This window comes from Cyprinus carpio, chromosome B8, assembly GCF_018340385.1.
Source record: "Cyprinus carpio isolate SPL01 chromosome B8, ASM1834038v1, whole genome shotgun sequence".
NCBI lineage: Eukaryota > Metazoa > Chordata > Actinopteri > Cypriniformes > Cyprinidae > Cyprinus > Cyprinus carpio.
In genome coordinates, this window is record NC_056604.1 from 27253948 (window position 1) to 27276614 (window position 22667).

General features: G+C 39.1%; 1 protein-coding gene across 3 annotated transcripts; it reads right to left on the reverse strand.

Annotated features, from left to right (window-relative positions):
* Positions 1–757: 757 nt before the first annotated feature.
* On the reverse strand, positions 758–21985 carry LOC109094676 (proline-rich transmembrane protein 3-like). Of its 3 annotated transcripts, XM_042730348.1 has the most exons (6): positions 21831–21983; positions 20907–21048; positions 10868–10965; positions 9941–10776; positions 9350–9610; positions 758–4366 (listed from the first exon to the last, which is right to left on the reverse strand). In XM_042730348.1, the coding sequence occupies exons 4-6, from the start codon at positions 10686–10688 to the stop codon at positions 2379–2381; spliced, it is 2997 nt and encodes a 998-aa protein (XP_042586282.1). In that variant the 5' UTR covers positions 10689–10776; positions 10868–10965; positions 20907–21048; positions 21831–21983; the 3' UTR covers positions 758–2378. The 3 variants fall into 3 exon arrangements, with proteins under 3 accessions (XP_042586282.1, XP_042586281.1, XP_042586283.1); XM_042730347.1 differs by lacking the exon at positions 20907–21048 and having other exon boundaries at positions 21831–21985; XM_042730349.1 differs by lacking the exons at positions 20907–21048; positions 21831–21983 and adding an exon at positions 12300–12367.
* Positions 21986–22667: the final 682 nt, after the last annotated feature.

Here is a 22667-nt window from a genome sequence, read left to right on the forward strand (position 1 = left end):
CATTTGTTTTGTTAAAAAGTTAACTTGACCACAGAAAAATGCATTGAGACAAAAAATAAATAAATAAATAAAAGTAAAAAATTCAGAGGGAAAATTCAGTAAGAATGACTAGTGCCTATGTTTTGTTTTTAATGCACGGTCTGCTTTATTCTAGGACCCACAAAAAAATTCGCAAATAAGAAAATGGTGTAAACATATCTGGTGCAATTCCCCAGCTTGCAGGCCAGGTCTTAGTATTAGGTTGTGGTGGATACAACACACTACTGCATAATTTGCTGGGACTGTACAGCAATACCCCACTACTGCAGTCCAGGGTCCTGAATCATCTCTTTAAAATGGCCAAATTTTGCCTGACAGTTTACCATGTAAGGTGGCTTGCCCAGTTATAATATGCTTCTACATTATATGAGCATCATTTGATGTATTACAGCTGCTGTGATCAATAATAGCACACAAAATCTCAATTGTACCATGCAAACAGTGCATTCTATAAAGTCCAATTTGCATAGAAAGCAGACTTTAGCTGAAAAGAATAAAAACAAAGAATGAAAATAATTCAATCAAAATATGGCAGAACATAATACAAGCACAGACAGTGCCTGGTTAACTCAAAGTGTGTGTTTTCTGCTATGGCGCTGATTTTTATTTATTTATTTATTAAGAGGGAAACTTCTGAAAATGTAAATACAGCTATGTTAATATAGTTGTCAATGACTACTGAAACCACTAAACAAAAACTCGCTTATCAGCCTCTGACTGGAATCTCTATATACAACATCCTGTTTATTTGCAAATATAAAAGTAATATTAAAACCGTGCCTTGCCATTTTTAAAAATGAAAGGGAGAGGAACAAAAATTTTCAACTAATCAAGAAAATGTACAAAGCATATAATCACGTTCCTTTCGTGTCACACTTAAATGGAGCACATTAACATTTCACATTTTGTACAGACAGATATGCCTGGAGAAATCTAGTGTATCTTTAGTCCTTATTCTGCCAGGATCAGTATATTTTTGCAGTAGGAAAGATTGTCATTCACAGTAAATGCATTAAATGTAATCAGAATACATAATTTTTTAAAAACAAAAATATAGTTTATACATAATCTGTTTAAATTATACTCAGCTTTTTATAATGTATTGCTCACATAAGAGTTCTTCTTTATCGAATAAAGTAGTGATGAGTTGAGCATCCAGCTGTGTTGAAATTTTGACTAAATTGCTGAATATACCAACCACCAATTTCTAGTCTGCTTTGCTGACTAATTTATATCAAAATTATTTTACTAAACATAACTCCAGTTGTGAGAATAGTATGTTTTAGGTATGCTGCATTGCAGGAATAAACTGGAAGTACAAAGCATGGGCCAGAAAGTCAACATCCAGTATAGTACTGGCACATCCAGTATAATTTTTGTTCAAACGCAATGCAACAGGGGGAAAAAACACTGTCCAGACACAGCTCTCACAATGCATGCTAAGGTAGCACTTAGGTTGCTCTATGGGACAAGGCACTGCACCAGATTAAACATAAAAATACACACACTACTGCAAAGTACAGCCACAAAACTTAACAATTAACATGTGACAACAGGAGACTACTATCTTTTTGCCAAAGTATTTTACGTAGAGCAACTACACCAAAAGAAATTATGTTAATTATATTCTATTCTATTCTGTTTTATTTATACAGCACATTTAAAAACAACAGACGTTGGCCAAAGTGCTTTACAAATCAGACATAGCACATACAGTGTAAAATTATAAACACAGTAACACATCACAAAATTAGATAAAATTAATTACAGTCAAATGCAAGAGAAAAGCGATAAGTCTTTAAATGAGATTTAAAAACATCAAGAGTGGCACAAGATCTAACATGGAGAGGTAAACTATTCCATAGACGAGGAGCTGCAACAGAAAAGGCCCTATCTCCTTTTAATTTTAATCGAGACTTGGGAACAACTAGCTGGAGATCTCACATCTATAGGTTATTTTGCTTCAAATAGTGGTCCCACCACTAAAACGACAAGTTTACAGATCAAATAACACACGTTTTTTACAAAAACATTAATAATAGTGAATACAAGCCGCAGATTTCTGCCTCTGGTATGCCTTGCCCCATAGACTTCTATAGTATGTGCATCACTGTAAACAAGATTTTTAAATGAAAAACTTATATTTCCAGTGCTTATTGCACTAAACATTTCAGTCCATTTAATAAAATCTGATGAAGCCACTTAACAGTATGTTCCTCCTCCCCTTTAAGTGCCATTATACAGCAATTAAACTGCAAGTCAGTGTTAAATGTATAATATCTACTTTTTGGAGAATGTGAATGCGTTGTAATCTGTAGCTGCTGTGCATCATAACATGTTCAAAGGTCAATAATGTCACTGCTGACACTGGCAGAGTCATCATTTTGAGCGACTTTCAAGTAACCTTGTCCCCCTCCGGTATTTGATTGCGAACTTTCAAGGTCAGGGGTTAGAAACGGCCTTGTGTTTTCTGCACTGGGCATGAGGACATGGCTTGTGCTTGGGGAAGGGTGCAGTGAGACTGGGCAGGACAAAGAGGAAGGCACTTGTGCCTCAGAGACCCAACGGAAGCCCTGATGAGTGGGTGTGGGGGGCGCTGTGACTTGTCGGCTGGGCACAGCACTAGGAATGGAGCGATCCAGACCTGCAGAGGACTCTGTGAGCAATGTGTGTTCATCACTGCTCAATGACAGCGTGACTTGGGGGTCACTATTCCGTCGCATCCACAGGTTTGGAGAAGGAGGAGGTGATGGTGGTCCCAGTGGCTGGAACAAACTTTCACCCATAAATAGATGCTCACGATGAAGTGCCTCATCAATACTGCGGCTGAGGTCAATTGGGGTTGGTGGGCGCAGATCAAAATCGCAGAGGGAGATGGCTGACTCCTTGTCCCTGTCCAAACTGCTGCTTAAAGAGCACTGAGGTGGCTGAGCAAGTTCCTGCAGCCTTAGCAACGAACCTGCAGAGCCCCCAGCAAAAACGTTCAGATTACGCAAATGATTGCTGTCTTTGAGTGGATCACGATTTCGTATGAGGCTCTTGCTAATGTCTGCCCCTGATCGCTCCTGTCCTGCCCAATTATTGGGCAACTCTCCGGCCCCTGCACCACTATTTGACGCTCCAATCCCATTGCTTTCAGATTTCCTTTGTTGCCTTACCTTGAGGCTCTGCACAATTTTCGCCCAGCAAGTATGTCTGCTGGTAGAGTTTGATGATTGGGTGGGTGAGGGCAAGCTTGCTGTGGCAGCACCTTCTTGTCTTGGTGCTCCTCCATTGGGTCTCCAGAAGACCCAGGAAGACATCAGAAGCAGGCAGAAAGCCCAGGCAAGCTCCAACAGTCGTACCCAGAACTGACAGAGCCACCATGCCCAACGAAAGCGCCTCCAGTCTCCTAGAAGTCCATATAGCCACAAGCAGGCATAAATGTGCAACAGACAGCACAGCGCCCCAAGAAGAGCGCACACTGCCAGTACCCGTGCTAAAACCTGCACCTTTCCCTCACCAGTACCCTTAATCCCTGCCCGAGCTGCATGTGTGTGAGAGAAGCGTGGCAGTGCCAAGAAAAGGTAGCCTAAACACAGTACGAGGCCTGCAGTCAGGGTGAGGCTCTGAAGGACAATGGGAACAGCTGGCGAAAGAGCAGGGGAAAGTAAGTCTGCAGCAAGTAGGAGAGTGCATTGGAAAACAGCTAACACTCCTAAAAGAGGGGGGCGCTGAAGTGTAGGTGGAAGCCAGGTTACCCCTGTCTCTTTTAGTACCAGTATCACTAACGCAGCTTGTGCCAGAATTAACAGTGGTAACGGCAGAGTGTATAAAGCTATTACGACAGGAGGTGGCAGGAGGAGCCGAGTCCCATATGGGTCGAGCAAGAAGTGGCCTGCTCTAACTGCACCTGCAACTAGCAAGAGGCTATTGGTGAGTATCAGTTCACCACGGTGAGGGCAGTTCAAGCTGGGAGATAATGCTAAACCGAGGGCTGAGCCAGCAGTCAGCAGAAGGAAAAGGGCAGCAGAACCAAATACATGCAGCTCCCATGCAAATGAAAGTGTGTGTTTTAAGTCTGCCCACACTAAAAAGCTCCCATTTGTTGTGCCATATTTATCATTGTTGTTTTGATCTTTTGAAAAAACACAGAGACCCACACCAGAAGCACAGGGGTCCTTAGGAAGGGCATAGGTTGGAGAGGCAGGGTTTGACTTCAGAGATGGGACTATTCCCTGTGAGACTGACTGGTCCTTCTCTGTAAATCTTCCATCATTTTCTAAAAATGGAAAATGTCCATGTCCAGTCGGGTGAGGGGAGGCAGTCCTTAGAAAAGGGGGTATGTCTGTGAAAAGCAAAAGAGGGAGAGGAAATATTATTGAGATAATTGTTTAAAATGCCTAACATAAACCAAGCACATAGGCTTTCCTTAGCTCAAACAATAGTGCAGTGCACTAGCAACGCCAATGTCATGGGGTTGATACCTATTGTATAACTTGAATGCAATGAAAGTCACTTTGGATAAAAACCCCTGTCAAATGAAAAAATGTTAACATAAACTACATACAATACAATAATTTTCAGACCTTTTTTATAAAACAATATAAAATACATAGTCGGTAACTGACGAATTGGGGATCTCGCTTCGAGAGACCAATCTACAATCTACTGAGTGTAAACCAAACGAGCGAATGGACATTGGTTTGCAATTATTACATCCAGCTGCAGCTGATAACAGTGTGAGCATAAAAAGGCAACAGCTGCAATGCATACCAGGTAGGTACTCGTCTGGCCTGTCCGTCAATGCTTATACGGCCTGTGGAGAAGCTGCCTCTGCCTTACACGCTACGGCGTTACTGCAGGTCTTTCTTGTGGCGCCGTATTGGTCCACTCAGATTTGGATCACCGAACTAGTGCTCCACATGACAGTTCCTCCCTAAAGGATTCGTCTGAGGAAGGATCTACTGACTCAGAGACAGGGCACCCTGTGGCACCCGAGGAGGTTCTTGGTGACCTACCCCAAGAGGTAGTGGACACCATCACTTCGGCGAGAGCACCGTCTACGAGACACGGTTACACCTTAAAGCGGAACCTGTTCGTTGAGTGGTGTTCTTCTAGTCATGAAGACCCCTGGGGATGCCCAATCAGTGTTGTGCTTTCCTTTTTGCAGCAAGGGCTGGTGCAAAGGCTGTCTCCCTCCACCCTTAAAGTCTATGTCGCTGCAATCGCTGCTAACCATGACCCCATGGAAGGGAAGTCGGTAGGTACTGTAAGCATGTACTGGTCATCAGGTTCCTTAAAAGGGCCAGAAGGTTAAATCCTCTCCGGCCCCCCTGCATACCCTCTTGGGACCTGTCTCTAGTGCTTAAAACACTACAGCAGGGCCCATTTGAGCCCTTGCACTCAGTCAAGCCAAAGCTCCTGCTTGCACTGGCCTCCATCAAGAGGGTAGGGGACCTGCACACATCACGGCCGGATCACCGGCTTGGCTCCTCAGTGAAAACCTGGTATGCATTGCACCTGCTGCCTTTTTATGCTCACACTGTGATCAGCTACAGCTAGATGCAATACTTGCTTAGTTTAGTATACACTCAAAGTAGATTGGTCTCTTAAAGTGAGATTCCCAATTCGCCGGTCACCGACATGACGTCTCCCTTCCCTCCTTCAGGGAATGAGGGTTACATATGTAACCAAGACGTTCTGAATCAAAATTCCTAAATTGCCGTCTTACACAGATTTGAGCATTGTTTTGTGATTAGTAAAATTTCATTGCTGATGTTACAATTTTGACAAAATAATACTGACATCTGATTAACATGAATTGTACAACTGAATATGCATATACCTGCACAGTCATGGCCAAAAATATCGGCACCCTTGGTAAATATGATCAAAGAACGCTATGAAAATTAATCTGCATTGTTAATCATTTTGATCTTTTATTTAAAATTTCTCAAAAATCTAACCTTTCATTGGATAATCAGAATTTAAAATGGGGGGAAATATCATTATGAAATAATTGTTTTTCTCTAATACATTGGCCACAATTAACAGCACCCTTTTATTCAATACTTTTTGAAAGCTTTATTTGCCAGTTTAACAGCTCTTAATTGTCTCCTATAATGCCTGATGAGGTTAGAGAACACCTGGCAAGAGATCAGAGACCATTCCTTCATCCAGAATCTCTCCAGACCCTTCAGATTCCCAGCTCCATGTTGGTGCTTCTTCTCTTCAGTTCACCTCACTCATTTTCTAAAGGGGTCAGGTCAGAGGACTGGAATGGCCATAGCAGAAGCTTGGTTTTGCTCTCAGTGACCCATTTTTGTGTTGTTTTTGAGGTTTGTGTTTGTATTATTGTCCAGTTGGAAGATCCAAACATGGCCCATTATAAGATTTCTAACAGAGTCAGTCACTTATTGATTTTGTTATCTGTTGGTATTTGATAGAATCCAGGATGCCATGTATCTAAACAGACCTCCATCAGAAATATAGGCCCACAACATCAAAAATACAGCAGTATATTTCATTGTACACTTGGGGTAATTTTTATCCCTGTGCTCACCAAACCCATCTTGAGTATTTGCTGCTAAAAAGCTATTTTTTTAGTTTCATCTGACTATAGAAGCCAGTCCCGTTTGAAGTTCCAGTCGTGTCTGATAACTGAATATGCTGGAGTTTGTTTCTGGATGAGTGAGGAGAATTTTTCTTGAAACTCTCCCAAACAACATAAAGTGATGTAAGTGCTGTTTTCTGACCCTGAGACTATTTTCTGCAATTCTCCAGCTGTGGTCCTTGTAGAGTCTTTAGCCACTCAAACTCTCCTTTTCACTGTGCATTAGGACAATACAGACACACATCCTCTTCCAGGCAGTTTCGTAACATTTTCTGTTGATTGGAAATTTTTAATTATTGCCCTGATGGAGGAAATGGGAATTTTCACTGTTCTAGTTTTTTTCTTAAAGCCACTTCACTAATTTGTGGAGCTCAATAATCTTTTGCTGCACATCAGAAATATATTCTTTGGTTTTTCTCATTGTAATGGATGATTAAGGGGATTTGGGCTTTGTTTTCCCTCCTATTTATATTTCTGTGAAACAGGAAGCCATGGCTGGATAATTTCATATTCATAATCACCCTGGAGTGCTTAAAATTGTGAATATGAATGGGAATATACTTCAGAGATATTTTGCTGATAAGAATTTCTAGGGATGCCAATAATTGTGTCCAGTGTGTATTTGAGAAAAACATTCATTTCAAAATGATATTTCTCCCCATTTTAAATTCTTATTATCCAATGAAAGGTTAGATTTTTGTGATTTTGTTAAATAAAAGATCAAAAGGTTTAACAATGCAGATTAATTTTCACAGCCGCCTATGGTCATATTTACCAAGGGTGCCGATATTTTTGGCCATGACTGTACATTTAAAGGAATGGTGGCTCACATACATTTAAAGGAATTTTGTAATCATTCACTCAGTCTCATGTTGTTCCAACCCTGTTCAAAATTCTTTCTTCTGTTGAACAGAAGAATATGGGTAACCAAACAGTTGCTGTCCCCACTGACTTCCATAGTATATATAAAAAAAAAAAGTCAATAGGGACCAAAAACTTTTTGATTGTGTAATCTTTAATCAAAATGTCATAACTTGCCCCTCCTGTGATATGACTGAATCCTCTCTTCTGTCCCATGTGGATTTTTTTATTTTATTTTATTTTTTTCTTTTTCAATAAGCTATTACTCACTAGGTCACAATACCAGACACACACATTCACACCTAAAGACACCTATCCTGCATGTATATGGATTGTGGGGGGAAACCAAAGGAAACAGGAAGAACATGCCAACCAGTTTGGAAAATGTGTTCAGTAAAATTATCCATAAGCCAGTAACATTAACAGACAACATATTAACAAGTATCACTCATCTCCCAAACATCTGTTCCTAGCACATAAGGTAACACTACCAATGCACACTGGAGAGTTAATTGGTACTATATACTGTATAGGTTATATGCAATTTTAATGAACTATTAATGAACTTACAATGCAGACACTGAATGCAGATGTATGAAAAATGTTATCTGTCATTGTTATTGGCAAATAAATGTTGTTTTTTTTTGTTTTGTTTTTTTAACTCAGATTTTACTATTCAAAATTTATACTATTTTCACTGCATACTTATAGTGCAAAAATAATATGTAAAATAGTAAACAATATACAGTGGTCAAAATTATTAAAACACTAGTATTTTCAGCAGCTAAACTGACTTTAAGTCAGTTATTTAACATTATATACTGTATATATATACACAAACAGATAGGTCTATATATTTGCACACATAGATAGGTCTATATATTTGCACAATGACACAATTTTCATTTTAAAATGTAAAATGTAAAGTTTACTACTGTTACACTTTAAGCCAATTTACTCTCAAGAAACATTAAAATAGAACACATAGGCTTCTAATATTAGTATACTTACTACTTAAAGTAAAATATACTTGAACTTTACTTAAGTTAAATTAATAAATATTCCACCACAAAGCTGACATGTAAGTTTTAAAAACTGCAGTGCCACTTCAAAGAAGCCATTATGTGACCCTGGACCACAAAACCAGTCATAAGTGTCAGTTTTTTTGTTTTTTTTTTATGATATCTCAATTAATACAGAATAAATAAGCTTTCCATTGATGTATGGTTTGTTAGGATAGGACAATATTTGGCCATGATACAACTATTTGAAAATCTATTCAAAAACAAATAAAAATCAAACTATTGAGAAAATCGCCTTTAAATTTGTCCAAATGAAGTTCTTAGCAATGCATATTACTAATCAGAAATTAAGTTTTGATATATTTGCGGTAGGAAATTTACAAATTCTGATTCGGATTCTGAAAATATTGTCATGGAACATGATCTTCACTTAATATCCTATTGATTTTTGGCATAAAAGAAAAATCTTTATTTTTGACCCATACAATGTATTGTTGGCTATTGCTACAAATATACCATGCTACTTAAGACTGGTTTTGTGGTCCAGGGTCACATATGTGTGGAAAAAAATGTTTAATAACCAGGTGTACTCAGAATACTAAATTATACTTTTCTTAAGTATATCTTGTTTAAAAAATACAAGTATAGGCCAAGTATACTTTCTGTATACTTGTCAGAATAAGCCAGGTATACTTATAAGTATAATTTTTAAGTATGTCTCTGACTCTGATAAGTACATAAATAAATATATTAAAAATGTTACATTTTGTTACAAAAGTTATTATATTCAAATGAAACATTTTTTTATTTTCTTTATTCAGACAAATCATACCTTTAGTGTTCTTTATATCGGTCACTGTTCCTTTCGTTCCTGGCTCCTTTGACTGGTCATTGGGTATTTTTGCTGATTTTGCTGAGTGTGAAGTGCTTTTTAGTTGTGAATTGTTGGAAGTAATGATGTCCACTCCCAGTGATGGTGCCTCTAGTTGTAGATTGGTTGTGCTTGTCCTAAGAGAGGTGGCTTCAGTATGTGACTGTAAAGTGGTAAACTGCCTTGACTGAATTTTATGTGGAGTGGTTATCCCCAACCTACCTGATAAACAAAAGAAAATTTGAGGAATGGTACAGTAACATCAAAATCAAAGGTTTTTTTTTTTACAGATTTTCTCTAGTTTTCTCGACAGAAGTCACGACATAACTATTATAATAACTGTATGAGTTTACAACTAGAGATAAATATATTATTTTTTTTAATCTTTGTAATTACAATTTTACCAAAATAAAGAAGTAAAATAATATAGTGAACTATTTCACTATTGTTGCTCCAGAAACAAGTGATTGAGTAAATGAGTAGAATCTCAAAGGTGCCATTTTTAATTTCACTTATTTAGGTGAATGCAGCATTAATACATCTATACTCTACCTATTTCCAGTTCAGTCCTGTTGGTGTCTAATTGACTAGTCCTACTGGAAGTGGATACAGGCTTTTCATTAGGTGGTGAAGTTGCAGAAGGACTGATCCCAAGTGAAAGATTGATTGTTGGATTTGTTTGTACTGTAGCCAGCACACTATAAGCAGTCTGAATTTGCAGTCTGTAATGGGTATGCTTTTTATCAAGAGATGTTATTGCCTCTGTTGATGATCCAACAAAGCCAGTTTCTCTGGGTATTAACATATCACCTGACCCAACTGTTGACAAGTCTTTTTCTTCCCATTCAGTGACTGGTTCTTCTGTCATTGATTCTGTCTCATCAGCAGTCTCCTTCTCTTTTCCAGCAGCATCTTGTGGTGTTATAGCATTTTGGGTAGGACCTCTTTTGACTCTGTTTTTTGGTGATAATAAAAATAGACCTCTTGACCCAGTTCTGTCAGTATGTGATGTTTTTTCTGACAGTGTGTCCTCAGTATTTCTGCTTTCAGTCCATTTGTTTGAATCTCCGCTTGATTTAAAGACACTTTTCTGATAGAAGCCATGGAGAAATGGTCTCACAGTTTCTAACGCAGAATTGGCTGCCAATCTGTGGTCAGTTTTTCTGACAAGCATGTAAGTCTGAGAAAACAGGCTGTGATTTGAATGAGAGGTTGGAGAATAAAGAGAGTTTCCATGGACATGATTTGTGATTGGCTTAATTAGAGGCATTAGAAAAAAGAGTTGGAGTAGAGGCACCATAGTGACAGTCTGTGCTATAGTGAAACTGCCTATAGCTGTGGTTGTTTGTTAAAATCATATGCTCATCTGTTCCTTCTCATTTTTTCTCCTGCAGAGAGAAACAAATACATTCAATTCAAATTAGGCATTTATATTTTTATACATGCACTTGAGCTTTTTAATTACTTGTGCAGGTATACCTGATGGATGGATAGATTTTGCTGTTGCATTGCATTTTATCGATTAGTTGTTACAGCTTCAGTTCTCTACAAGGTATCCACTTTTTCCCAAGATCAACCTAGTGTAAAACAAGATGTCATTATTCTCCTCACTCGTGTAAGGTCAGAAGGAAACATGAAAGTCACAAATTACATTCAGCAAGCTCCATCTTTACCTATTTTAATTGCATACTTTCATATGAGCAGACTATGAATTACTCCAAAACTCAGATGAGATGGAGATTAAGTCTTTTAATGAAACGATAAAGTTGAACCAATTTGGTGTCTACCATTGAAATTCATCCATTCCTCTAAGTTACTAAAGGCAGGTGAAGTTGATGTACTGTAATGCAGAGGCCTTGCATCATCGGACTTGATGGGTGCACAGAAGGTCAGCCGGTCATGTTAAATATTACTGTATTAATGTACTTGTAAGTGTATGTTGTGTTTTACCTATTGCCTATGTCACATGCTTAATTTGGTAAAGTTCTGAAGTTCCGTAAAGGCAGGCACGGCACCAGAATTTTTTCTGAACCGGTGCTAAGGGGGGGCTAGACCAATATGTGGGGGTGCTAAGAAAATAAATGATATTGATGACATCGGAATTACTTCATAAAGAATATGGGGCTAAACCGGGGCTATTAAAAATTCTAACGGGGCTATAGCTCCCCCTAGCCCCAGTGCAGCGCCGTCACTGCATTCAGGAATTACAGGATTTTAAAGTGCAATGGGTCACTCAAATACAAAATGTAACATTTTTTGATGATCACTGACACTGAAGTTGTAGCGCTCTGAATAGTGTCTCTGACTTTCTGCAGCAGAATTACACACCCCGGGGACCATTTGGGGGGTCGGTGCCTTGCTCAAGGGCACCTCAGTCATGGTATTGCCGGCCCGAGACTTGAACCCAGAACCTTAGGGTTAGGAGTCAAACTCTCTAACCATTAGGCCACAAGTTCCCCCATTGTCCGAGTATTGTCAAATATTACTACAATTTAAAAATAACGGCTTTCTATTTTAATATACTTTATTATATAATTTTTCCCCTATTTATTATTTTCCTCTTCATGAAATAAACATGAATTAAGGCATGAATCAAGGCATCAGAAGAATGAAAGCATCAGAATGCATGTTGACAGAAACAGTACAGCATAATGAAACAAACTTTTTTTCACTGTTTTTAATGTTAAACATATAAAGAATAAAAGGTTAGATGCCACAGACTTTTTTGCAGAGTGGAATTGTCACAATAATTAACTTTATTCATGCAATATACCACATTCTAAAAAATATTACCCGCCATGGCACCAACAATGTCTGTGATTTTGACATTTATGCTCAAAATACTATGACATTAATCTCATAATGCTACGATTTTATTCTTAAAATATTAAGACTTTTCGGCACCGATAACCTTGTGGGCAGTTCGAATCCCATCCTGAGGACCTTTCCCGATCCCGCCCCCTCTCTCTTCCACTTCGCTTTCTGTCAACACTGATCTGTCCTATCATAATAAAGTGAAAAATGTCCAAATAAATAAATGAATAATAAAATAAAATACAATTATATATATTATATATATATATATATATATATATATATATATATATATATATATATATATATATATATATATATATATATATATATATTATTCTATGAAGATGAACACCAATTGGAAATCTTTTTCATGGTCTAATTTTATTAAGAGCTGTTATAACATGTTTTATCATCAAGAGCATAACAGACCAGCAAAGAAAAAAAAAAAGTTTTATCAGGAAAATGAGTATGTCTGTCCACCTCTGCTGTTCCTGGAAATATTAGATTTAATCTTTTCCTTCAGGCAGTTTCTGTTTGTTCAATGTGTCAATGTGTTTTAACATGTACAGTGGCTGTGTTATGAGGAAATGAACTTTCCCTTGAAAAAGTGTGTTTGTGTATGTGTGTGTGCACACGTGTTTCTGTGACATATCCGGACACAAATTTGTATAATGACAAGGGTATAACATAGGTATTACAAGGAGAAGGTGACTTTTCAGGACATTACTCCATGTCCTCACTTTTCAAAATGCATAGAAATCACACAGAATGGAGTGTATTGAAAATCTGAAATAGCACAAAGTTTCCTGTGAGGGCTAGGGTTAGGTGTAGTGTTGGTGTAGGGCGATAGAATATACAGTTTTTACAGTATAGAAACCATTACGCCTATGGGATCTCCCCACTTTTCACAAAAACAAACGTGTGTGTGTGTGTGTGTGTGTGTGTGTGTGTGTGTGTGTGTGTGTGTGTGTGTGTGTGTGTGTGTGAGAGAGAGAGAGAGAGAGAGATAGAGAGAGAGAGAGAGAGAGAGAGAGAATGAGAGAGAGAGTGTTATAACCAGATTTTTACATTTACCATTTACAGATTGCTTCTGGCCCTTTGCTGATCTTTTTACACATTAATTTTAATAATATTATTGCTCACACTTTATTCAAGTGGTATCCAGGAGAGATGTGTTATTAATTGGACAGTCAATGGCTTTCTTGTTACATGACAAAAACAGCTGAAACATCTATGCGAAACACCAAAAAGTTTGTATATCCACTTTGTGCATAGGCTTTTTTTTTCCTTTAAAAAAGTCTAACACAGTGAAAGAATAAGCCTACACGCAATATCCAAAGGAAATTTTAATATTCTGTTATCATGGACCAGCTTGGGATGCTGGTTCTGTTATGTTGGTCCACAGCATGGGATGCTGGCATGCTAGATGACCGGCATATGTGTCTTTTGGATGCTATTATACTCCCAGCAACACCCAACAAACAGTGTGTCTACAAAAGTTGCTGAAGTCTGTTTTAAGTCACCATTAAGGTGCACATTAGATGGGCACTTGGCCCTTGACTTTGAAAATACTATCAACAACAAGTGCATGTTGTCAATATTGTCTACAACATGATGCTCCTGACTGCAATGACATGTGCTTTATTCTTTTTTCTTAGTTTACAATGTTTGGGGGTTAGGCTGTCGGCTGGATTTTGACACGTCAAACATGTTTGAAACATATTAATCCTAGAAGAGATGTACTGAAATTATTGTATGCAATAAATGCATTACTTTCGGTCTGCATAAAAAATAAAAAAAAAACATCATGTCATTGACCTAATTATAAATGTGAAAATACATTGTTATATTAATACATGGTGCTCAAACACATTTAAAAACAGATAGGTCGCATAAAGAAAGTTTCCAGTTGAAAGAGAGTCTATTAGTGCAGCTGGCCTCTCTATTTCCCTCTCATGCATGCTCAGATTCCATACAGTCAGACATTTCCGTACATTTCCGTGAATGTTTCCAGGCACAGACAGAGGCCCATTTGTATGCAGTAAGATCAGAACTGTGTCCCGTTTAACCATTTAACTGTGTGTATGTGTGTGTGTGTGTGTGTGTGTGTGTGTGTGTGTGTGTGTGTGTGTGTGTGTGTGTGTGTGTGTGTGTGTGTGTGTGTGTGTGTGGGTGGGTGTGTGTGTGTGTGTGTGTGCGTGTCTGACTGAGGTCAGAACTAATTAAGAGTATTGCAGCATTCTTGTCAGTTTAGAGACGTGTATGGATCGAATTACTTGTTTGAATTTGCTACATAAGGGTATGCAGCAGCTGCTTTACATAAACAACTGAAAGTCCAAAGAATGTCTCATTCATAATTCCTAACCAGCCATATGCAACGCAAATTAAATGAACCTGCACATATGCACGCCAATACCATGACTGAGGTGCCCTTGAGCAAGGCACCAAACCCCCAACTGCTCCCTGGGCGCTGCAGCGTAAATGGCTGCCCACTTCTCCGGGTGTGTTTTCACGGTGTGTGTGTTCACTGCTGTGTGTGTGCACTTTGGATGGGTTAAATGCAGAGAACGAATTCTGAGTATGGGTCACCTTACTTGATTGTATGTCATGTCACTATTGTCACTATAAATGTGGCTCATACAATCAGAAATTGACTCACTTGATCAACCAAAACAACACTATTAGCTACACTGTTAGTTAGTCTGTGATGTCATTATGTCAATGCAGGTTCATATGACACAAGGTCAGTGGATCCTACACTGTCTCTCATCTCTCATTCTAACTTCTTTGGCAAAAACCTGGTGAAATTCATTCTCTCCATCTTCTTCATAAAAACAAATGTGAGTAAAAGCCTACACAGACAGTGTTGGACAGTGTTATTCCTGCTTCCTGCTTGCCTTGCTGGTTTGTGATCGTAGCTCCGTGTTGCTTTGTTTTTCTTTAGAATCTCTGTCTTACTATCACTCTCTGTTGTTTAAAGTGATAAAATATAACTTAATTCCCACCATATTTCTGACATTATCTATCAATCTAATCTGATTAATTTGATAGTTAACTTTTATTCTAAATCCGCGACTGCAGCGCACCTGCATCGCGTTAGCTTGTCTTTAGCGTTTCCATTCGTGCCTATCGCTGTTTTCTTTTCTTTTTTCTTTTCTTTTCTCCTCTCCTCTCTCTCTCTACTCTCTCGCTCCGGTTTTTCACAAGTTCATCAGTCAACTGTGGTAAGAATTTTTCATCAAGCACAGTGAGTAATGGCTTCTCCTGCTATTGTTATTTGCACCGCTTGCCACATGTGTAGTTTATCTCTCTCTGTCGGCGACGAGGGATTCACATGTGATAAATGCAGGAAAATAGTTAGGCTGACAGAGAAGATTTTAGAATTAGAGACATGCATCCAAACTTTAATTGAGGACAGTAAGAATGTTAGGGCTCTAGATATGGCTTTGGATGCGACTAGCTCAGGGAGACCTGTACATTGTTCGGTTCCAGTAACAGCACCTCTGCAGCAGGGCAACTGGGTGACTGTGAGGCGGCATAGTCGCGGGTCAAAACACAGCTCTTCCGTTCTGATCAAAACATTAAACAGGTTCTCCCCACTCAGTGACACACCCACTGAGAAACCTGATGAAAGTGCTCTAGTTATTGGTGAGTCTATTGTACGTTACGTGAAAATAGAGACACCAGCCACCATAGTCCAGTGTTTACTGGGAGCCAGAGCGCCTGACATCTTGGCAAATTCAAAAGTGCTGGCTAATGCTAAACGTAAACACAGTAAGATTTATTTTGTTATTTGTTATTCACGGTGCTAATGATGTTTGACTTCGCCAATCAGAGATCACTAAAAATAACATTAAAGAGGTGTGTGAACTTGCAAGCACGATGTCAGACACTGTTATATGCTCTGGTCCCCTCCCTGCTTACCGTGGTGATCTGCATAACAGATTGTCATCACTCAATGGCTGGATGTCTAAGTGGTGCCCGCAGAATAACATAGGTTTCATAGTCAATTGGACAAGCTTTTGGGGCAGACCTGAACTGTTGAAAAGAGATGGTCTTCATCCCTCCTGGGGTGGTGCCACTCTTCTCTCTAGAAATATGGCACATAGTCTTAGAGTTTGGTCAGGAAGCAGACAGACTGGCTAAACTGACCGTCTGCTAGCCACCTCACGTCAAGTCAGTTAATTCTCAGCACATAGAGACCCTTTCACCTAGATATCACACTATAGAGACTGTGTCTGTCTCCAAACTAGAAAATACAAAAAACGTCCAAACCAATTTAAGAGTAACAATTTAATTGAGGTTCAACAAATAAAAAACAGATGCAAATGATAAAGCGTGGCTTATTGAATATCAGGTCCCTTTCTACGAAAGCACTTTTTGTAAATGATATGATCACTGATCATAATATAGATGTGCTCTGTTTGACAGAAACCTGGCTAAAACCTGATGATTACATTATTTTAAATGAGTCTACCCCCCAATATTAGTGTTATAAACATGAGCCACATCCAAAAGGTAAAGGGGGAGGTGTTGCTTCAATTTATAACAATGTTCTCAGTATTTCTCAGAGGGTGGGCTTCAAGTATAACTTGTTTGAAGTAATGGTGCTTCATATAACATTATCAAGAGAAACGAGTGTTAATGATAAATCCCCTGTGATGTTTGTACTGGCTACTGTATACAGGCCACCAGGGCGCCATACAGACTTAATTAAAGAGTTTGCTGATTTTACATCCGAGTTAGTGCTGGCTGCAGATAAAGTTTTAATTGTTGTTAGTTTTAATACCCATGTTGATAATGAAAAAGATGCATTGGGATCAGCATTTATAGACATTCTGAACTCTACTGGGGTTAGACAACACGTCTCAGGACCTACTCATTGTCGAAATCATACTCTAGATTTAATACTGTCACATGGAATTGATGTTGATGGTGTTGAAATTATGCAGCCAAGTGATGATATCTCAGATCATTATTTAGTTTTGTGCAAACTTCATATAGCTAAAACTGTAAATTCTACTTCTTGCTACAAGTATGGTATAACCATCACTTCTATCACAAAAGACTGCTTTGTAAGTAATCTTCCTGATGTATCCCAATTCCTTAGCATATCCAAAACCTCAGAACAACTTGATGATGTAACAGAAACTATGGACTCTCTCTTTTCTAGCATTTTATATACAGTTGCTCCATTACGCTTAAGGAAGGTTAAGGAAAACAGACTGACACCTTGGTATAATGAGCACATTCGCACCCTAAAGAGAGCAGCCCGGAAAATGGAGCACAGCTGGAGGAAAACAAAACTAGAGGTATTTCGTATTGCTTGGCGGGAAAGTAACCTATCCTACAGAAAAGCATTAAAACTGCTAGATCTGATTACTTTTCGTCTCTTTTAGAAGAAAACAAACATAACCCCAGGTATTTATTCAATACAGTGGCTAAATTAACGAAAAATAAAGCATCAACAAGTGTTGAGATTTTCCAACAGCACAGCAGTAATGACTTTATGAACTACTTTACTTCTAAGATCGATACTATTAGAGATAAAATTGTAACCATGCAGACGCCAGCTACAGTATTGCATCAGACAGTGCACTATAGATTCCCTGAGGAACAGTTCCACTCATTTTCTACTATAGGAGAGGAAGAATTGTAAAAACTTGTGAAATCATCTAAACCAACAACATGTATGTTAGACACTATTCCATCTAAGCTCTGTGGCTGGAGGAGCAAACGACAGACACTGTGGGGGTGGCGTCAGGCCTCGGAGAGGCTTTTATTAACAGAAAATAAACCAAAAGAGGGAATAAGAGTGTCCAAAACAAACAGGGAATCTGGTGTCCTCGTCATGCTGCGGGGTTCGTGTAGGTGGGGCAGTGTTCAGGAGGGAAGGGTCCAGGTAAGGGGCGGAGTCCGGTGGCCGCACGCGCTCCCCTCTTCGGTCCAGGGCGCGAGGGGTGGCGGCTTCTTCCAGCGGCTGCATCCTTCTCGCTGGCCACGGCGCTTGAAGGGGATAGACGGCCCAGCATCCTGGCCCGACGGCCGTGTAACGGGTGCGGTTCTCATCCGGACCGCGGGTCTGGCAACTCACGTCTCTGGTGGTGCAGGAGTCCCTCTACGCACCCTTCCTGGACCCACGAGGACACCAGTGTGCATGCACGGGGAAGAGACCGATCTCCCGAGGAGAGGCGCATTGGGCTTTTTAAACAGCGGCGGTGATGAGGCTCCATCTACATCAGGTGTGCCCCATCACACGCCGCCAGCCCTGGCTCGTTCAGCGCCCCTCCTCTCTCACACACCCACTCCTTTCGGGAGCCTGGTGAAGGACGGCGATTTGGGACGTGCTGCCGATGATAATTAGGGGGAAGGCAGCTGACTCGTCACAGCTCCTAAAAGAGGTGCTTCCAGAAGTCATAGATCCTCTTCTGACTATTATTAATTCCTCATTGTCATTAGGATATGTCCCCAGAACCTTCAAACTGGCTGTTATTAAGCCTCTCATCAAAAAACCACAACTTGACCCCAAAGAACTAGTTAATTACAGACCAATCTCGAATCTTCCTTTTCTGTCCAAGATACTAGAAAAGGTAGTATCCTCACAATTAAATTCCTTCTTAGAGAAAAATGGTATCTGTGAGGATTTCCAGTCAGGGTTTAGACCGTATCATAGTACTGAGACTGCTCTCCTTAGAGTTACAAATGACCTGCTCTTATCATCTGATCGTGGTTGCATAGTCGATAAAAAAAACCTGGATGACGAGTAATTTCTTACTGCTTAATTCTGCAAAAACAGAGGTGTTAATTATAGGACCTAAAAACTCTGCATGTAATAACCTAAAACGCTGTCTAAGCCTAGATGGCTGCTCTGTCAATTCTTCGTCATCAGTTAGGAACTTAATCTTTCCTTAGAAAGCCACGTTTCTAGCATTTGTAAAACTGCATTTTTCCATCTCAAAAATATATCTAAATTACGGCCTATGCTCTCAATGTCAAATGCAGAAATGTTAATCCATGCGTTTATGACCTCAAGGTTAGAATATTGTAATGCTTTATTCGGAAGTTGTTCTGCATACTTAATAAACAAACTCCAGCTAGTCCAAAATGCAGCAGCTAGAGTTCTTACTATAACCAGGAAGTAAGACCATATTAGCCCAGTTCTGTCAACGTTGCACTGGCTCCCTATCAAACATCGTATAGATTTTAAAATCTTGCTTATTACTTATAAAGCCCTGAATGGTTTAGCACCTCAGTATTTGAACGAGCTCTTATTACATTATAGACCTCCACGTCTGCTGCATTCTCAAAACTCAGGCATTTTGATAATACCTAGAATATCAAAATCAACTGCAGGCGGCAGATCCTTTTTACTATTTAGCGCCTAAACTCTGGAATAACCTACCTAACATTGTTCGGGAGGCAGACACACTCTTGCAGTTTAAATCTAGATTAAAGACCTATCTCTTTAACCTGGTTTACACATAACACACTAATACGCTTTTAATATCCAATTCCGAGGCTGGATTAATATTTAATATCCAAGGCTGCATTAATTAGGTAAACCGGAACCGGGAACACTTCCCATAACACCTGATGTACTTGCTACATCGCTAGAAGAATTGCATCTATGCTAATATTAATCTGTTTCTCTCTTATTCCGAGGTCACCGTAGCCACCAGTCTGTATCCAGATCAGAGGGTCACTGCAGTCACCCGGATCCAGTACGTATCCAGCCCAGATGATGGATCAGCACCTAGAAAGGACCTCTACAACCCTGAAAGACAGCGGAGACCAGGACAACTAGATGAACCGCAGAGACAGATCCCCTGTAAAGAGCTTGTCTCAGACGACCACCAGGACAAGACCACAGGGAACAGATAATTCTTCTGCACAATCTGACTTTGCTGCAGCCTGGAATTGAACTGCTGGTTTTGTCTGGCTAGAGGAGAACTGGCCCCCTGACTGAGCCTGGTTTCTCTCAAGGTTTTTTTCCATTCTGTCACCGATGGAGTTTTGGTTCCTTGCCGCTGTCGCCTCTGGTTTGCTTAGTTGGGGACACTTCATTTACAGCGATATTGTTGACATGGTTGCAAATGATTGCAAAAATTCTATTTAAACTGAACTGAGATGAATGACATCACTGAATTCAATGATGAACTGCCTTTAACTGTCATTTTGCATTATTGACACACTGTTTTCCTAATTAATGTTGTTCAGTTGCTTTGACAATCTTTTTTGTATAAAGCGCTATATAAACAAAGGTGACTTGACTTGGCTGTATTACATCTGTCTCTTCATATGACTTGGATTAAACTTCTTGATTCACATGTTTTTTTTTTTGTTTTTTTGTTTTTTTTTTATCCCATTACAAATGTTTTAAAACAGAGTTTTGGGTGAATAAACTTTGAGTAGCAGAACAAATCTCTCATTTAATTAAAATTATCTTCATTTGTGTTCCTTAGATGAACAAACATCTTACAGTTTTGCAATGGGATGAGGGTAACTGATGACCAAATTTTCATTTTAGTTGAACTAACCCAAATGAATGAGAATGTTTTCATTTGACTCATTTCATAACAGGCTCTTTTTTTATTATTATTATTCTCAATATGATGCCAGTTCAGCAATAATAGTTTTGCCATATGCCAGTTATAATAATAAGTTTTATATACAGATAAAGGATTATAGCAAGCACAATTACCATGCTGAAGCAGACTGTTGCAACTGTGGTAGCACTGGTTCATGGTTCACTTTCTTCTGCCTTGGGATCTGAGACTCAAACACATAGGCTCTGGCCACCTACAGTGCTGGCCGTCTCCAGCATCAAAACAGGTCAGGCATAGCTTTGAGGAGAGCATAGATAAGGTACAGTACGATGAAGTTCGCCAATCACAGCACTGGGCATTTACTTGCATTTTTTAAAATGGTAACGCCCTGTGAGTGCGAACTTTATAAGCTAACCTCTAGAAACATAATATACAGTAGGCCTAGGTAAAGAACTGAAAATGCATTTCATGACCCCTTTAAAATTTTGAAATATATTTGTAATTCTTGTGATTTGGTCATATTCAGAGTGAAACAAAGTGAAACTGTGGAGTTGTTTCACCTATTTCTACGTGATCTTACCGTTAAAATTACGATCATTTTTCTAACCTAAAAACGTGTAATTTAGTCGCACCACATATAGCACATATCAGGTTACCTGACAAAATATTAGATGGTGTAGACCGGTGCACCATCATTCGTGCCTTAAGGCATATATATGATAGACATCTTTAGAATGGAGTATGACTCTTTATGGAAAAACCCTCTGACGTCCAAGGTTGCGCTATAGACGTGCTGCATTCGCTTCTTATTTTTCTGTACTATGCATATAGCCTATACGTCCTTTAGCCCAACGCTTTCCAAAACGCAACGACACTAAAATAAACAGTAACATCTCTAAACAAGCATTTTCATCTGAACATTTACGCTTGATTAGAGACAAGTCGAAAGAGTTTACTGCGCAAGCATCTGTCATGGTCATGAACCATCTTATTACAGTCGCGCTCGCATACACACGTAGGCTATTTTCATTAATATTTAACTATGTGTTCTCAGAGAGGAGTAAATTAAACATTCGTACCTGTGAGACTGTCGTTTGTTGCAGTTCAGTCGTTACGTTGTTTATTCATTTGTCTTTTGTATTTCCTTCAGCAACTCTGCCCGTGAAGACAATGCGACACAAATACAGCGCCTATGTTCGTTCGTTTGTCCTATAGAGAAAGAGAGAGAGAGAGAGAGAGAGAGAGAGAGAGAGAGAGAGATTTCTTGTTGTGACACCTTCCTATACTATACCTCATACCTATGTATCTAACCATATGTTAATGTTATATAAATATCAACTAATGGTTTAGTCTGAATCATCAGTTTTAAAGGCAATCATGAAAATATGACTGCATTTTGTGTTTTTGTTTGCATACAGTTGCAGTCAGAATAATTAAATCCTCTTGACCTGCAAGGCATTCTGATACTGTAAATAAACGTTGCTAATAATAAGTTTCTAAGATCTCTCTACTGGGATCTTAACACATTCATGGCTTGAAAAAGCTTCCAGATCACTCATAATCTTTGGTTTTTATGTTGCCATTGCTTTAGTCAAATCTCACTAAAGATTTTTAATAAGATTTAAATCTGATGATTAAACAGGCCACTCAAGAACATTGTATGACCCATCTCTGAACCAAACTTGCGTATATTTGGATATACAGTATTTGTGATGATTGTCCCATTGGAGTGTCCAGTGATCATCAAGCTTTAGTCGATGCACTGAATGCTTAATAATCTTTGCCAATGGACTCATACATGAAAGAATCCATTATGTCCTTAATACAGTAAAGATTTCCACTTTAAAAAAGCAAATTCCCCTAACAAGACTGGCCCACCTCTATGTTTGACCATGGTGATGGTGTTCTTCAGCTCA

What these genes read in the sequence shown, in the direction of transcription:
- LOC109094676 (XM_042730347.1), bottom strand. Translation starts at nt 10,688, where the DNA reads ATGGTGCCTCTACTCCAACTCTTTTTTCTAATGCCTCTAATTAAGCCA. An exon ending in CAGGACTGAACTGGAAATAG is followed by an intron (nt 9,611 to 9,940) that starts GTAGAGTATAGA and finishes TTTGTTTATCAG; the next exon opens with GTAGGTTGGGGATAACCACT. An exon ending in CGATATAAAGAACACTAAAG is followed by an intron (nt 4,367 to 9,349) that starts GTATGATTTGTC and finishes TGCTTTTCACAG; the next exon opens with ACATACCCCCTTTTCTAAGG.